Source organism: Rhamphochromis longiceps, linkage group LG8 (genome assembly GCF_057381845.1).
Source record: "Rhamphochromis longiceps isolate RC_006_pf linkage group LG8, R_longiceps_female_GT1.1, whole genome shotgun sequence".
NCBI classification, from domain to species: Eukaryota; Metazoa; Chordata; class Actinopteri; order Cichliformes; family Cichlidae; genus Rhamphochromis; species Rhamphochromis longiceps.
In genome coordinates, this window is record NC_140564.1 from 26,071,719 (window position 1) to 26,088,841 (window position 17,123).

The following is a 17,123-nucleotide window of genomic DNA, read 5'->3' on the forward strand; positions in this document are numbered from 1 at the left end:
TTTCACCCCAAATATAAAATTTAACATGCATATTATATAGAGATTGAAAATGTGACGTCATTCAGGGGTAGAACCACAAAGGATTCTGGGAACTCGTGGCAAGAGGTACTAGCGCACGCAGGCTTTTAATTGAAATCAGTCACACAGCGATAAAAAGAAACACAAAAAATGGCAAGAAGCTGTTGTATAATTAACTGCAATAGCCGGTCGCATGACAGCCATGGGAAGCCGACGGGTAAAGAGATCGGTTGTTATCGGATTATGTCGTTGAAGAGAAATTGTTCGAGCCATGTTTCCAAAGTAACAAAGAGGCGACGGGTGGCCTGGATTGCAGCCATTCAAAGATCAAATATAACGTCCCAGAACACTCCAGCTCACATGTTAGTCTGCTCCAAGCATTTACACAAAGGTCAGTCTGCTGTTGTAGTTAATGCGTCATTTTCATAACATAATTGGTGATATAGGTTACAAGCAAGTCTGGCGCTGAACAGAAATTGTCGCGCTATGCTCCTTTGTTTATTGTGCATAAATAGTGAATTGTCCTGACACAATATTGCGTTTCGCTTCTGTTATTATGGTACACTGACAAAAACATATACTTTTATTCACAGGATAAAACAGTTTTTTTTGTATCACTAATTGCCCAGTACGATTACAGCATACAATATGTCTGTGAAGGTTCTCAGTCATCCAGGTCATTGTAGTCAAAGGAGCTTGCAAAGAAAAGCGTCTGGACTTCTTTAAGTTGCTTGAAGACGTTTCACCTCTCATCCGAGAAGCTTCTTCAGTTCTAAGGTCAAATGGTAGAGAGTCCCAGATATAAACCTAGTGGGAGTAACCCCCCACAGAGGGACAAAAGGACCCCCTGATGATCCTCTAATCGCCTGAGCCAAGGTGTGAAACTGAGCGTGGGTCCCAATCAGCCAGAGTTTCGGGTATGTTCATTGTGAAACCTGGCCCCACCTTATCATGCGAATTCCTGAGGTCAGATGGCCCAGGATGTGAGTGGGCGTTAAGGCGTCTGGGAAGGGATCTCAAAACTGGATTATAGATGGCAGAGAGTTGGTGTCGTAAACCCCCGCCTCTGTTCAAAGATGGTCGCTCACAGTGGACATAGATGGCTTCTTTCACTCCTCTTTCAAACCATCTGTCCTCTCTGTCCAAAATGTGAACATTGGCATCCTTGAAAGAGTGTCCTTTATCCTTAAGATGCAGATGGACTGCTGAGTCTTGTCCTGTGGAGGTGGCTCTTCTGTGTTGTGCCATGCGCTTGTGAAGTGGCTGTTTGGTCTCTCCAATGTAGAGGTCTGGGCATTCCTCGCTGCACTGTACAGCATACACCACATTGTTAAGTTTGTGTTTTGGCGTTTTGTCTTTCGGGTGAACCAGTTTCTGTCTGAGCGTGTTGCTGGGTCTGAAACACACTGGGATGTCATGCTTGGAGAAAACTCTCCTGAGTTTCTCTGATACACCGGCTACATAGGGGATGACAATGTTGTTGCGTCTGTCCTTCTTATCCTCCCTCGCTGGTGTCTGGTCTTCTTTTCTGTGCCTCTTTGCTGACTTTAAGAACGCCCATTTAGGATAGCCGCACGTTTTGAGTGCTTCCTTTACATGTGTGTGTTCCTTCTTTTTTCCTTCAGGCTTAGAGGGAACATGTTCTGCCCGGTGGTGTAGGGTCCTAATTACTCCAAGTTTGTGTTCCAAAGGGTGATGGGAGTCAAAGAGGAGGTACTGGTCCGTGTGTGTGGGCTTCCGGTAAACTTCGATGTTGAGTTTGCCGTTCTCTTCAATGTGCACGGCGCAGTCCAGGAAAGGCAAACAGTGTCCCAGGGAAGACACAAAGGACAACTGACTGGCTCTGAGTTATCCGGCTAACCTCCACACCACATGCCCACTGGACCTGCTAACCGCTCCTCCCTCGCCAGACTGCTGTTACAATACATCTATTGATTAATCCTATATATAGTACATAGACTACGAGCGTGAGATTTGTGGCAATATAGTATAGTGTAAAGCGTTTGTCCTATGAGTTACTGACTAAGCTGTTTCTGTCTCCCTGTTTTTTCCCTTAGACCAGTTGAATGAAGGGAGAAAGGAATAAACTCTTTGCGCATGTGCTCCAGTGGCGCAATCGGTTAGCGCGCGGTACTTATACGGCAGTATTGGGCTGAGCTATGCCGAGGTTGTGAGTTCAAGCCTCACCTGGAGCATAAACTTTGAGCTAATGAAAGGGATAAATGCTGAGCACACTGAAAATGCCAACAGACTTCATCGCATGTTTAAAAATGAGCAACATTCAAAATAGAGATTAACAAACCCAGAATTATACCTCTCTGTGTTTGTTCTGCTTCTTTTTTGTCGACCAATGCAAGCTATTAACCATCGAGATATAGCTTTTCCTTCAAAGTCAGATTTCTGGAAGTATGTGTGTGTGTGTGTGTGTGTGTGTGTGTGTGTGTACCTTTTTTGTCCTCAGACCGCAGGGCGTAAGGCAAATCATTGGTTCACCAAGTTGGGCAACAATCACCATGAGAAAATGATGTGTGTGAAACTAAGATGATTATGATTATATGAAGTATATATTCATCTTGTGTTTAAACTGGGCTGAAGGTTTAAGTTAATCTCAGGGTTACTTCCACCAGTTTCCATACAAAATGGGAAACCTGAGAGAAATTCTTCTTCTACTTCTTTATACGGTTTATTGGCAGTTGGCAAACAGCAAAATAGAGCATTACCGCCACCAACTGGTCCGAGAGAAAATGCCGCAGTACCAGCTGGCTGACTCTTGAGGTTTATTGCTGATTGACAGCACCTGTGTGAAGTAGTGCTTGAAGTGTGTATAAAAGCAGGGGGCACCTTTTCTGTTGTTATACCAGTTAGACAGAAAACGCAGCATTTACTGTTGTGCACCAGTTTTGAGAATGGGTAAGACTTTTTCTTCCTGGTAAAGCTTCTGGAAAGCTTTGTGTGTTGAATGGAACTTTATGTATTGTTTTTTTATTCTTTGGTTTTGCAGCCAAGAAAGTGCTGATTGTGTATACCCATGAGAGCCCTGCCTCCTTCAATGCTGCTGCCAAAGATGCTGCTGTGGCAGCTTTGACTGCTCAAGGCTGCACTGTAGAGGTGTCTGACCTGTACGCCATGAAGTTCAAAGCTGCTGCTACTACTGAGGACATCATTGGTATACAAATATTCTGCAAGTATAGCAATGCTTTGATTGTACTTCAGGTGTAAACATTAGCTTTATTTGCAGGTGGAGTGAAGGATGCTGAGAACTTCTGCTACGCAAAAGAGATCAAATTGGCATCAGAGGAGGGCAGACTTGCAGATGACATCAAAAAAGAGCAGGAGAAGCTCAAGGAGGCAGACCTTGTCATCTTTCAGGTAGTGTCTGACTGGAATCGTCTTTGTGGTCAGCTAACAGGTGTCAACATCAAAATGACCATTAAACCTGTGTTCCCAGTTCCCCATGTACTGGTCATCTGTTCCTGCAATCATGAAGGGGTGGATGGATCGTGTGTTGGGCTTTGCCTACGCACAGGAGAAGCGGTACAGTGAGGGGATCTTCAAGGTGAGAGCTCCACCAACATGTCTGTGTTCAGGCTGTGTCCTCTCCCTCTTTGCTCACTCCTTGCTCTCTGTACAGGACAAGAAAGCCATGCTGTCCTTCACCACTGACTGTCCTGAATCTGTGTACAGTGACACTGGCATCAATGGTGACATCAATGTCACACTGTGGCCACTGCAGGTGAGGTCTCACTATAAACGGAGCCAAGCATGAAATGATCTGTCATGTGGTAACAGCTGCTCCTCCCTGTGTGCAGAACGGGATCCTGAACTACTGTGGCTTCCAGGTTTTTGCCCCTCAGATCTTCTGGGATCCTGCTACTGGTTCTCCTGAATCTCGCAGCTCCATGCTGGAGGGCTGGCGCACACGGCTGCAAAACCTCTGTGGGGAAGCCACTGTGTACTTTGCTCCCTTGGACTACTTTGACAAGGAGAAGGGTTTCCTGCTGAAGCCTGAGGTCAAAGAGAAATATGCCAGCAAAGAGTCTGGCCTCACAGTGGGGATCCACATGGGCAAGCCACTGCCAGCCAACAGTCAGACCAAGGCCGGGGTCTGATGATGGAGTGGGTCCATGTAATGTCTTGATCTTAAAATAAAGCCTGCTTTATTCAAACTTTGAGCAATGAGTTATAAATGCACCACTTGGGTTTCATACATGTTATCCCTCTAGAACATGATGTATACTACCGCAATGTAATGATGGTTCTTAGTCCATATAGGATCAAGTCATGTATGGCTTTAAATGTGATGGGGGGGGGCTGGCTATGGTTCCACATGCTCATGCAAATCCCTGTTCTAATAAGAACACACAGGTGTTTGGGGAGGGGGGGTGACCGTACACCAAGGTTGAAAGCAAGACTGACACCTGACCACTGCTGTAGATCAGGTGACTGCAAGCCCTATTGCGCCTCACTGCCTATACTACAGGCTTTGGCTGCACTGTAAACCCGAATAAGTTACCAGAACTCAAAAAAATTGAGGCAATCGATTGCCTCAATTTTTTTGAGTTGATCAACTCAAAAGCCAAATTTTTCCAGAACATAAAAGTTTGGATTACATGGTACTTGTATCTTTTGAGAACGGTCAACTCAAATATTTGCAGTTAATATGACTTAAAGTTTCAAGTTTACAAATTCAAAGAAATAAGTTCACAGAACTTATAAAAAATAAGTACACAACTACAACATTTTTATGTTAACAAAACTCAAATGTTTATTAGTTTGTGTTGTCATTATTTTAAGTACACGTTAGTCAAATATGTTGACTACTTGATACTTAAAAACATGTGACCCAAAACTTAAAATTTTTGAGGCAATTGATTGCCTCAATTACACTGAGTATCGGTAACTTATTATGCAAAAGTCATAAACATCTGCCATTGAACAGTATCTTGCCTGCTCCCTTTTAGCACTATGTTGAAATTAAATACATTTAAAAAAAAAAAATTACATAAATTAAAAATAATTAACAAAAACATTTATAAATTAAAATAAGTAGACCAAAAATTGTTTAGTCAGGAAAACTGTCAGAGTAATGAAAAATAATAATTAATAATATCAAAATGTGCTTTTGGCTCTCTGGCTAATATCTGAATAAGACAACAAGGCAGCAATTTGAGTGAATTACAATGCTATTTGTTTTACATTAACCAGTATCAAACAGTGAAATTTAGGTCATCTTGCGCAGCCCACAATGTTTTGGAAATAGTATTACGAAAAACATTAAAACATACAAAACATTAGTGTTGCTTTGCATTATGTTAATGAGAACAAAGGCACGTTGTATAGTTTGGACCTATTGGCTGAACACCTGTAGAGTAATCTAATAATGTTTTGAGGCATTATTTAGATGAAAGGAGAGAACTTTGAACTAGCCTTTTATAATGCTTCACCCTGCATCCTTCTTTCAGATGAGTTCCTACATAACCAAGTCATTCTTGAGGGTCTGTAACCTGGGTGACAGTTTACCACTTTCTAGACCAAATAAAATCTTTTGAGTAAATTCTAAAGTGTTGGTCAGGGCTTTGGGGTAGCTGTGGTGAAGTGCATAGATCAGTCCAAACATTACTAGGAAGGCTTCACCAAATCTGGGGAGACTGAACACGGCATCACTTTCAATGACGACAGAGATTTTCACAGGTTGGTAGTGAACTGGACTTGTTGTGTGATGGTCACTGATGACAGTGAAGAGGGCCACTTCAACACCATCAAGCTCCAACTCATCAGATTCGTCCTGAATTAATGAAAAAGAGATACTAATCACAATCTAACCCAAGAAATACAACAGACGACATATAATTTCTCATTTTACCAACTCCCACTGAGATCCAATACCTCTTTTACAAGGGAGACCTGAGTCTCACTGTAAGAGGTGAAAAACAGAAGATCCATGTTCTGCACACATAAATCAGCTAATTCACCAGAGAATCAAGTGGTGTGAGATAGACTGAAACTAAGCTAAAGGAAATACACAGGAGTAGACTAAACAAAGGTAAGTCCAAACAGTGCATCAAAATACATGTTTGTACTTTGATGCACTGTTTATATACACAGTAGTATCTGTTAGATACTTAAGGACACTCACAGTGCAGGTTCTGAAAAATCCAGAGACATCCTCATGCAGATAGACAGGAAGGGCAGGGAGAACGGTAGTGCACTTGGTGTGGATATCATGGATTTCCTATTTCCAGATAAAAACAGAATTTTATATACTGGTGAGTTTACTGAACAACAACAAAAACAACAGTCAAATCAGAACATATGTCCACAAATAACCTGTTCACATCTTTAATACAGTCAGACAAATAGCAAACACAAAGTGGAGTAATAGCAAAATTCAAAAAGCTCATTTAAATCATTGAACCTGTCCAATGTTCCACTGGTTCAACCTATGAAATGTGTAACAATCTATTATTACCTGTTCATTGTGAATTCTTAGAATTTCAACCAGGGCATCTGCTGTCTTCCCAGTTTTTGATGCCCTGGCTGAATAAGGTCATCAGTCGAGGAAGATGGCGGTCAAGTTCAGCGTAGAATGTATTGGGCAGGTTCTGATTTGTAATCCGCTGAAACTCTGCATACAACTACAGCAGAAGGACAATACAGTTCAATTTGAAGAATCTCGCACATCTTTATAAAGCAGCAAAAAGCTGCCACATGAGTAAGAATTACAATTTTCATTTTAAACAGAGCTGATCCATATTACCTCAGACTCCATTTTTAGAGCAGGCCAGAGGTCCAAGAGCTCCTTCACAACCCTAACCCTGCACATATAGTTTAAAATATAGCGTTTCTAACAAGAAAACTGCTTGAAAGCACTCTCACTGCAACTATTCTGAGTCATGAGAGGGGGTTTAAAAATTTAGAGAGATTAAAATACTTTGTTTCATACTAGGCGACCGGGCGCCACCTCTAGAGCAAGTAGTATCTAACTTTTTAAACAGCCTGCGACCCTCATTACAACAACTTAATGCTAGCTCTGCAAGCGCAAAGTTTCCTTCGGGGAGAGCAGCAAAGCACATAAAAAACACGGACCGACATTTCTGCTATTCTTTTCGACACGCACCCAAAATACAACTAAATATTCGTATTTTAACAATAAACTAATATCAACATTGAAAACTTACTGTAAGTCCAGTGATGCTAGTTGCTGCCTTTAGGTCCAACTTTCTCCAGTCGTCCGTGTTGCCTCTTTGGTGCTGTTCCCGCCCATATACCTTTACTTCTTCTGTGTTTCGTATTAATGCTCATTAGCGCCGCCTTCCGCTTCGGAGGGTGAATCAGAGATTAACTCGGAATAAAAATTTATTCCTGCAGCTGCTCAACACTTACGGAAAAAATTAAAAATATATATGTAGGACACAGTGATAAAACAATGAATATTAAAATAAATACATTTTGTCTTCCACTAATGCATTTAAGACAATTTGATTTTACTTATTTGGTGAAACACTTTGAGATTTTATTGTATTTTAGCATGTGCTACATAAATTAAGTTTATTATTAAATCCTACCTACTTGAAACAACAAAAATAACAGGACTTTACCATTCTTATATGTCCTAACTTAACTGTGTTACGTTGTGCTTAAGTTATTATTTGCTTACTTAATATAGAAATAGTTAAATTCAATCAAATATTATTAGTTTCATTTAGTCAAAAAGAAGAACATGTTATACGAACTTGACATATTTAAGTTAACAGAACTTTTTAAAGACTTTGAGTATACACTACTTAATCTGTTTAATTACTTTGAACATTCGGGTTTACAGTGTGGGTTTGGCGTGAAAGCAGCTTTCAATTTCGTTTTTTGTCCCACAAGGGGAAATTAGTTTAGCAGCAGGAGGATAAAAATAAACAGAACAATACTATGAAATAATAATAGAAAGTTGAAGAACAATTATTTGCCATTAAGGAGACAAGACGCAGTAGGGATAAAAGAGACCTGGAGTCTTTTGGTCCTCCTCGGAGTTACTCTAAAACGGTGGCCAGAAGGCAACAACTTAAATTCACTGTGAAGTGGATGGTTCACACAATTAATAATAGAATGAGCCTTTCTAAGCACATTTCTATTGTAAATGGCCAAAAGTCCATCTTGCCAGCGCCCTGAAATTTTGCTAGCAGTTTTTACCACAAGTCCCAACCGATTCTTATTCTTCACCGTCAGGTTACCAAACCAGGCAGCAATATAAAAAAGACATCACAGATTCGATAAAATTTCTATAAAACAAAGACAACATCTCAGATGAGACATTAAAAGATCCCATTTTCTTTAAAAAGAACAGTCTTTGTTGAACTTTTTTAGTAGTGGCATCAGCATGAGATTCAAAACACAGTTTATGGTCAAGTACCACACCTAGATATTTATAACTCTCAACGATCCCAATATCGGTAGTTTTAATGATAGTGGGTGATGAGCTATAAGAGGACTTCCTAAAATCAATAATCATGTCTTTAGTTTTTGACACATTAAGTGAAAGGAAGGACTCATCACACCAATTCACAAAATCATTTACAACCTGTCCATGGCCTGAGTCATCCTCCACTAGAAGACTGACGATTACTGTGTCGTCAGCAAACTTCAGGATGTGTCTGTTGGGTGGGGTGATCCAGTGGAGGAATAAAGCACATCAGAAAATACATGATTCATCCTAACACATTGTGACCTATTGATCAGAAAGTCTGTCACCCAGCCGACCAGACTAGTGTCAAGCTTGAAATGATTGTAAAGCCTGTCAGCAAGTAAGAAGGGTTGAATTGTATTAAATGCAGATGAAAAGTCAGCAAATAATAATCTTGCATGGGTGTGGGGGGACTCAAGATGCTTATACAAGAGATGCAGGAGTGTGACAACAGCGTCCTCCACACCTCTCCCTGCGCTATAGGTGAACTGGAAGGGGTCAAGATGGTGTTCAACCTGCATTAAAATCTCCTTCTTAATCACACTTTCAGCAGTATGTGTTCTTTCTGTCCTAGATGCAGTTGAGTTTACCATTGCACTCTTGACATTTTTGTGAGGTAAAAATGTCTATTGCCACTGTGGGATCTTCCACCATTTCCCTCCTCCCACACATGAACTGAAATCAGCTGACTGTGATGCCAGTGCACAGGAAGAGTAAAGCATGTTTAATATTTAAAGATTGTGTTTGTCCTTTTTCTAATATTTGTACTGAAGGCTTTTAAGCATTTCTATTCCCCTGCCACCGGTTGGTCAAGCAAATCCATCATGTGAGAGAACAGATCGGTTTGGCTATTGGAGAGGGTGCTTTATGGAGCTTCAGGTCCTTGAAGGGAATAAATGCCCTTTTACATGCCCCTTTTCCTTCATCACCACGAAGGAAAACAGTCTGTGGTGGTCTGAGTTTGGTGATTTTTGTGTCACAGGTTTACATGCTTAATACAGGGACTTCCACAACCTTTTCAACAGCGCTGCGGACCATGGGGGGTTCTGGAAATGACAGTCTTCACTGGTAGGGATAGTTACAAAGCTTTCTTCGTTATGAATTAGCATACATGTTTTTATTGAACATTTGAAGAGCTAGCAAAAAAACCCCAGAAACTCTTGTAGAGTAAAGTCAGAGATAGAAACGACAAGGAGCAGGTGCCATCGCCCACGTCCTACACACCACTCTCATCCACGTGGACAAGAAACAGGGTAACTATGTGCGAATGCTGTTTGTTGATTACAGTTCAGCGTTTAACACAATAGTGCCCTGCAGACTGTTCACAAAGCTCAGGGATCTGCTACTTAACAGCCGTCTGTGTGCATGGGTGTTGGACTTCCTCACTGGCAGAACTCAGGTGGTGAGGGTGGGTAGATGCGTCTCTAACAGCATCACCATCAACACAGGAGCACCTCAGGGATGTGTCCTCTCGCCACTGCTCTACTCCCTCTACACTTCAGACTGTGTGGCCACCCACGGCTCCAACACCATTGTGAAGTTTGCTGATGACACAGTGGTGTTGGGTGCCATCTCCAACAACGATGAGGCGGCCTACATGGATGAAGTGAAGAATCTGGCATCATGGTGCCAGGACAACCACCTCCACCTGAACATCGGCAAGACCAAGGAGCTGGTGGTGGACTTCAGAAGGGGTCAGCACAGAGACTACAAGCCCATTATCATCAATGGAGCTCCAGTGGAGAGGGTGCAGTCCTGTGGACATCTTGGTGTCCACATCTCCTCAGACCTGACATGGTCTGCCCACATTCAGGTCCAGACCAAAAAGGCTAGGTGTTAGGTTTTGTATTGTTGATTGTCATTTATGCTTAGAAATATTTACTCATATATGCTTAGAAGTATATAATCATTTGTAGATTGAAAGATTGTCTCATCCTAGGAGGTCTGTAACAACTCTGTGTAGCATGAAGAGGGGAGTGCGTTCACTCCTCTACAGAGTGTTCTGGCATAGATCACACACCTCCTAGGAGAGGTCGTATCTTCTCTTGCTGATATATGGCATAGCAAACACACGTATATATCTCTTTAAGTATAAGAGCCTTTTGTTCAGATGGACCCGCTGGACTCCTGGCACCAGCTTTGGGGAGGGTCTTCACGGGGTCACATCTTGACCTCACACACACACACACACACACACACACACACACACACACACACACACACAAAGGCAAGGTACTCTTTGTGTGTATGTAGACGTCATATGTTAATGAACCTATGCATATTCATGTAACCTCAATAAAAGAGCAGTGTTACGGGGGAACGGACGAGAGCAACTGGGGTCAAGCGAAGGAACGGCGTTTGTCCGGTTCTCTCCCGTGCACGAGAAACATGAAGAACTTTGCCTACTTCGTGTCTTGCTTGTAATTATAATTGAAATTATATGTAATTATATTGTCTTCAACGTTCCAGCGAATAGGTTCAAGCTACAAACCTATCATTAATTGGTCCTTCGATGTCGGATCCCTGGAGTCGGCATTCACCGAGGGGAGAAGAGGCACGCTGAAAGACTGACGTCAGCCAGGAAGTTCCTGTGGATTAACTGTCTGTCTTTTCTCCTCGATGAATGACGATCGGCGGGATTCGAGGCTGATATTACACGCTAAGCAACGCCGAGTAAGTTGAGAGAACTGAAGAAGCTTCTCGGATGAGAGGTGAAACGTCTGGAATTACTCTGTGACAGCAGAAATGTGCATAAACTACTTACGGTAGGACGTTTTGCCAAAGTAGGATGGTTTGTCAGAACACTGGCTAACCTCCACACCACATGCCCGCTGGACCTGCTAGCTGCTCCTTCCTCGCCAGACTGCTGTTACAATGAATCTATCGATTAATCCTATATATAGTACATAGACTACAAGCGTGAGATTTGTGGCAATATAGTATAGTGTAAAGTATTCTTTCTATGAATGACTGAGCGAGTGGTTACTGTCCCCTCGTTTTTCCATTAGACCAGTTGAATGAAGGGAGAAAGGAATAAAATCGTTACTCATGTACTCCAGTGGCGCAATTGGTTAGTGCGCGGTACTTATATGACAGTATTGGGCTGAGCTATGCCGAGGTTGTGAGTTCAAGCCTCACCTGGAGCATAAACTTTGAGCTAATACTTATCTGATGAGAACAGATAAATGCTGAGCACACTGAAAATGCCAACAGACTTTACAGCATCTTTAAAAACAAGCAACATTCAAAATAGAGATTAAGAAACCCAGAATTGTACCTTTGTTTGTTCTGCTTCTTTTTTGTCGACCAATGTGAGCTATTAACCATCAAGATATAGTTTTTCCTTCAAAGTCAGATTTTTGGCTGTATGTGTGTGTGTGTTAATGCATGCTGTGACAACCCTTATTGTATTATAGCACCACTGCCCTACTCAGAGGTGTGGACTCGAGTCACATGACTTGGACTCGAGTCAGACTCGAGTCATTAATTTTATGACTTTAGACTTGACTTGAAAAAATGTTCTAAGACTTGTGACTTGACTTAGACTTTTACACCAATGACCTGGGACTTGAATTGGACTTGGACCGGTTTACTTGAAAAGACTTGATATTTTACCCCAAATATAAAATTTAACATGCATATTATATAGAGATTGAAAATGTGACGTCATTCAGGGGTAGAACCACAAAGGATTCTGGGAACTCGTGGCAAGAGGTACTAGCGCACGCAGGCTTTTAATTGAAATCAGTCACACAGCGATAAAAAGAAACACAAAAAATGGCAAGAAGCTGTTGTATAATTAACTGCAATAGCCGGTCGCATGACAGCCATGGGAAGCCGACGGGTAAAGAGATCGGTTGTTATCGGATTACGTCGTTGAAGAGAAATTGTTCGAGCCATGTTTCCGAAGTAACAAAGAGGCGACGGGTGGCCTGGATTGCAGCCATTCAAAGATCAAATATAACGTCCCAGAACACTCCAGCTCACATGTTAGTCTGCTCCAAGCATTTACACAAAGGTCAGTCTGCTGTTGTAGTTAATGCGTCATTTTCATAACATAATTGGTGATATAGGTTACAAGCAAGTCTGGCGCTGAACAGAAATGGTCGCGCTATGCTCCTTTGTTTATTGTGCATAAATAGTAAATTGTCCTGACACAATATTGCGTTTCGCTTCTGTTATTATGGTACACTGACAAAAACATATACTTTTATTCACAGGATAAAACAGTTTTTTTTGTATCACTAATTGCCCAGTACGATTACAGCATACAATATGTCTGTGAAGGTTCTCAGTCATCCAGGTCATTGTAGTCAAAGGAGCTTGCAAAGAAAAGCGTCTGGACTTCTTTAAGTTGCTTGAAGACGTTTCACCTCTCATCCGAGAAGCTTCTTCAGTTCTAAGGTCAAATGGTGGAGAGTCCCAGATATAAACCTAGTGGGAGTAACCCCCCACAGAGGGACAAAAGGACCCCCTGATGATCCTCTAATCGCCTGAGCCAAGGTGTGAAACTGAGCGTGGGTCCCAATCAGCCAGAGTTTCGGGTGTGTTCATTGTGAAACCTGGCCCCACCTTATCATGCGAATTCCTGAGATCAGATGGCCCAGGATGTGAGTGGGCGTTAAGGCGTCTGGGAAGGGATCTCAAAACTGGATTATAGATGGCAGAGAGTTGGTGTCGTAAACCCCCGCCTCTGTTCAAAGATGGTCGCTCACAGTGGACATAGATGGCTTCTTTCACTCCTCTTTCAAACCATCTGTCCTCTCTGTCCAAAATGTGAACATTGGCATCCTCGAAAGAGTGTCCTTTATCCTTAAGATGCAGATGGACTGCTGAGTCTTGTCCTGTGGAGGTGGCTCTTCTGTGTTGTGCCATGCGCTTGTGAAGTGGCTGTTTGGTCTCTCCAATGTAGAGGTCTGGGCATTCCTCGCTGCACTGTACAGCATACACCACATTGTTAAGTTTGTGTTTTGGCGTTTTGTCTTTCGGGTGAACCAGTTTCTGTCTGAGCGTGTTGCTGGGTCTGAAATACACCGGGATGTCATGCTTGGAGAAAACTCTCCTGAGTTTCTCTGATACACCGGCTACATAGGGGATGACAATGTTGTTGCGTCTGTCCTTCTTATCCTCTCTCGCTGGTGTCTGGTCTTCTTTTCTGTGCCTCTTTGCTGACTTTAAGAACGCCCATTTAGGATAGCCGCACATTTTGAGTGCTTCCTTTACATGTGTGTGTTCCTTCTTTTTTCCTTCAGGCTTAGAGGGAACATGTTCTGCCCGGTGGTGTAGGGTCCTAATTACTCCAAGTTTGTGTTCCAAAGGGTGATGGGAGTCAAAGAGGAGGTACTGGTCCGTGTGTGTGGGCTTCCGGTAAACTTCGATGTTGAGTTTGCCGTTCTCTTCAATGTGCACGGCGCAGTCCAGGAAAGGCAAACAGTGTCCCAGGGAAGACACAAAGGACAACTGACTGGCTCTGAGTTATCCGGCTAACCTCCACACCACATGCCCACTGGACCTGCTAGCCGCTCCTCCCTCGCCAGACTGCTGTTACAATACATCTATTGATTAATCCTATATATAGTACATAGACTACGAGCGTGAGATTTGTGGCAATATAGTATAGTGTAAAGCGTTTGTCCTATGAGTTACTGACTAAGCTGTTTCTGTTCCCCTGTTTTTTCCCTTAGACCAGTTGAATGAAGGGAGAAAGGAATAAACTCTTTGCGCATGTGCTCCAGTGGCGCAATCGGTTAGCGCGCGGTACTTATATGGCAGTATTAGGCTGAGCTATGCCGAGGTTGTGAGTTCAAGCCTCACCTGGAGCATAAACTTTGAGCTAATGAAAGGGATAAATGCTGAGCACACTGAAAATGCCAACAGACTTCATTGCATGTTTAAAAATGAGCAACATTCAAAATAGAGATTAACAAACCCAGAATTATACCTCTCTGTGTTTGTTCTGCTTCTTTTTTGTCGACCAATGCAAGCTATTAACCATCGAGATATAGGTTTTCCTTCAAAGTCAGATTTCTGGAAGTATGTGTGTGTGTGTGTGTGTGTGTGTGTGTGTGTGTGTGTGTACCTTTTTTGTCCTCAGACCGCAGGGCGTAAGGCAAATCATTGGTTCACCAAGTTGGGCAACAATCACCATGAGAAAATGATGTGTGTGAAACTAAGATGATTATGATTATATGAAGTATATATTCATCTTGTGTTTAAACTGGGCTGAAGGTTTAAGTTAATCTCAGGGTTACTTCCACCAGTTTCCATACAAAATGGGAAACCTGAGAGAAATTCTTCTTCTACTTCTTTATACGGTTTATTGGCAGTTGGCAAACAGCAAAATAGAGCATTACCGCCACCAACTGGTCTGAGAGAAAATGCCGCAGTACCAGCTGGCTGACTCTTGAGGTTTATTGCTGATTGACAGCACCTGTGTGAAGTAGTGCTTGAAGTGTGTATAAAAGCAGGGGGCACCTTTTCTGTTGTTATACCAGTTAGACAGAAAACGCAGCATTTACTGTTGTGCACCAGTTTTGAGAATGGGTAAGACTTTTTCTTCCTGGTAAAGCTTCTGGAAAGCTTTGTGTGTTGAATGGAACTTTATGTATTGTTTTTTTATTCTTTGGTTTTGCAGCCAAGAAAGTGCTGATTGTGTATGCCCATGAGAGCCCTGCCTCCTTCAATGCTGCTGCCAAAGATGCTGCTGTGGCAGCTCTGACTGCTCAAGGCTGCACTGTAGAGGTGTCTGACCTGTACGCCATGAAGTTCAAAGCTGCTGCTACTACTGAGGACATCATTGGTATACAAATATTCTGCAAGTATAGCAATGCTTTGATTGTACTTCAGGTGTAAACATTAGCTTTATTTGCAGGTGGAGTGAAGGATGCTGAGAACTTCTGCTACGCAAAAGAGATCAAATTGGCATCAGAGGAGGGCAGACTTGCAGAAGACATCAAAAAAGAGCAGGAGAAGCTCAAGGAGGCAGACCTTGTCATCTTTCAGGTAGTGTCTGACTGGAATCGTCTTTGTGGTCAGCTAACAGGTGTCAACATCAAAATGACCATTAAACCTGTGTTCCCAGTTCCCCATGTACTGGTCATCTGTTCCTGCAATCATGAAGGGGTGGATGGATCGTGTGTTGGGCTTTGCCTACGCACAGGAGAAGCGGTACAGTGAGGGGATCTTCAAGGTGAGAGCTCCACCAACATGTCTGTGTTCAGGCTGTGTCCTCTCCCTCTTTGCTCACTCCTTCCTCTGTACAGGACAAGAAAGCCATGCTGTCCTTCACCACTGACTGTCCTGAATCTGTGTACAGTGACACTGGCATCAATGGTGACATCAATGTCACACTGTGGCCACTGCAGGTGAGGTCTCACTATAAACGGAGCCAAGCATGAAATGATCTGTCATGTGGTAACAGCTGCTCCTCCCTGTGTGCAGAACGGGATCCTGAACTACTGTGGCTTCCAGGTTTTTGCCCCTCAGATCTTCTGGGATCCTGCTACTGGTTCTCCTGAATCTCGCAGCTCCATGCTGGAGGGCTGGCGCACACGGCTGCAAAACCTCTGTGGGGAAGCCACTGTGTACTTTGCTCCCTTGGACTACTTTGACAAGGAGAAGGGTTTCCTGCTGAAGCCTGAGGTCAAAGAGAAATATGCCAGCAAAGAGTCTGGCCTCACAGTGGGGATCCACATGGGCAAGCCACTGCCAGCCAACAGTCAGACCAAGGCCAGGGTCTGATGATGGAGTGGGTCCATGTAATGTCTTGATCTTAAAATAAAGCCTGCTTTATTCAAACTTTGAGCAATGAGTTATAAATGCACCACTTGGGTTTCATACATGTTATCCCTCTAGAACATGATGTATACTACCGCAATGTAATGATGGTTCTTAGTCCATATAGGATCCAGTCATGTATGGCTTTAAATGTGATGGGGGGGGCTGGCTATGGTTCCACATGCTAATGCAAATCCCTGTTCTAATAAGAACACACAGGTGTTTGGGGAGGGGGGGTGACCGTACACCAAGGTTGAAAGCAAGACTGACACCTGACCACTGCTGTAGATCAGGTGACTGCAAGCCCTATTGCGCCTCACTGCCTATACTACAGGCTTTGGCTGGGTTTGGCGTGAAAGCAGCTTTCAATTTCGTTTTTTGTCCCACAAGGGGAAATTAGTTTAGCAGCAGGAGGATAAAAATAAACAGAACAATACTATGAAATAATAATAGAAAGTTGAAGAACAATTATTTGCCATTAAGGAGACAAGACGCAGTAGGGATAAAAGAGACCTGGAGTCTTTTGGTCCTCCTCGGAGTTACTCTAAAACGGTGGCCAGAAGGCAACAACTTAAATTCACTGTGAAGTGGATGGTTCACACAATTAATAATAGAATGAGCCTTTCTAAGCACATTTCTATTGTAAATGGCCAAAAGTCCATCTTGCCAGCGCCCTGAAATTTTGCTAGCAGTTTTTACCACAAGTCCCAACCGATTCTTATTCTTCACCGTCAGGTTACCAAACCAGGCAGCAATATAAAAAAGACATCACAGATTCGATAAAATTTCTATAAAACAAAGACAACATCTCAGATGAGACATTAAAAGATCCCATTTTCTTTAAAAAGAACAGTCTTTGTTGAACTTTTTTAGTAGT

General features: G+C 42.6%; 2 protein-coding genes, 1 long non-coding RNA gene and 3 other non-coding genes across 7 annotated transcripts; 5 read left to right on the plus strand and 1 right to left on the minus strand.

Annotated features, from left to right (window-relative positions):
- Positions 1 to 2,119: 2,119 nt before the first annotated feature.
- trnai-uau (transfer RNA isoleucine (anticodon UAU)) lies at positions 2,120 to 2,213 on the plus strand. Its single transcript has 2 exons — positions 2,120 to 2,157; positions 2,178 to 2,213. It is a non-coding gene; the product is annotated as a tRNA-Ile (tRNA).
- Positions 2,214 to 2,924: 711 nt separating this feature from the next.
- On the plus strand, positions 2,925 to 4,184 carry LOC146663822 (NAD(P)H dehydrogenase [quinone] 1-like). The gene is made up of 6 exons (XM_085415172.1): positions 2,925 to 2,928; positions 3,020 to 3,184; positions 3,257 to 3,387; positions 3,467 to 3,574; positions 3,650 to 3,751; positions 3,828 to 4,184. Exons 1-6 carry the CDS (start codon positions 2,925 to 2,927, stop codon positions 4,125 to 4,127), a joined length of 810 nt encoding a protein of 269 aa, XP_085271298.1. The 3' UTR covers positions 4,128 to 4,184.
- Positions 4,185 to 4,949: 765 nt separating this feature from the next.
- Positions 4,950 to 7,365, minus strand: LOC146663823 (uncharacterized). 2 transcript variants are annotated; one of them, XR_014912922.1, is made up of 5 exons: positions 7,197 to 7,365; positions 6,776 to 6,833; positions 6,488 to 6,653; positions 6,155 to 6,250; positions 4,950 to 5,803 (listed from the first exon to the last, which is right to left on the minus strand). It is a non-coding gene; the product is annotated as an uncharacterized LOC146663823 (long non-coding RNA). The 2 variants fall into 2 exon arrangements; XR_014912921.1 differs by lacking the exon at positions 6,776 to 6,833 and having other exon boundaries at positions 7,197 to 7,347.
- A 4,157-nt stretch (positions 7,366 to 11,522) lies between these two features.
- On the plus strand, positions 11,523 to 11,616 carry trnai-uau (transfer RNA isoleucine (anticodon UAU)). The gene is made up of 2 exons: positions 11,523 to 11,560; positions 11,581 to 11,616. It is a non-coding gene; the product is annotated as a tRNA-Ile (tRNA).
- Positions 11,617 to 14,198: 2,582 nt separating this feature from the next.
- Positions 14,199 to 14,292, plus strand: trnai-uau (transfer RNA isoleucine (anticodon UAU)). Its single transcript has 2 exons — positions 14,199 to 14,236; positions 14,257 to 14,292. It is a non-coding gene; the product is annotated as a tRNA-Ile (tRNA).
- A 684-nt stretch (positions 14,293 to 14,976) lies between these two features.
- Positions 14,977 to 16,268, plus strand: LOC146663826 (NAD(P)H dehydrogenase [quinone] 1-like). Its single transcript, XM_085415324.1, has 6 exons — positions 14,977 to 15,013; positions 15,105 to 15,269; positions 15,342 to 15,472; positions 15,552 to 15,659; positions 15,733 to 15,834; positions 15,911 to 16,268. The coding sequence occupies exons 1-6, from the start codon at positions 15,010 to 15,012 to the stop codon at positions 16,208 to 16,210; spliced, it is 810 nt and encodes a 269-aa protein (XP_085271450.1). The 5' UTR covers positions 14,977 to 15,009; the 3' UTR covers positions 16,211 to 16,268.
- Positions 16,269 to 17,123: the final 855 nt, after the last annotated feature.

Excerpts from the sequence above, each read along its gene's own strand:
- LOC146663826 (XM_085415324.1), top strand. Across the intron at positions 15,270-15,341 it reads TACTACTGAGGACATCATTG|GTGGAGTGAAGGATGCTGAG; the intron begins GTATACAAATAT and ends CTTTATTTGCAG. Across the intron at positions 15,660-15,732 it reads ACAGTGAGGGGATCTTCAAG|GACAAGAAAGCCATGCTGTC; the intron begins GTGAGAGCTCCA and ends TCCTCTGTACAG.
- LOC146663822 (XM_085415172.1), top strand. Across the intron at positions 3,185-3,256 it reads TACTACTGAGGACATCATTG|GTGGAGTGAAGGATGCTGAG; the intron begins GTATACAAATAT and ends CTTTATTTGCAG. Across the intron at positions 3,575-3,649 it reads ACAGTGAGGGGATCTTCAAG|GACAAGAAAGCCATGCTGTC; the intron begins GTGAGAGCTCCA and ends CTCTCTGTACAG.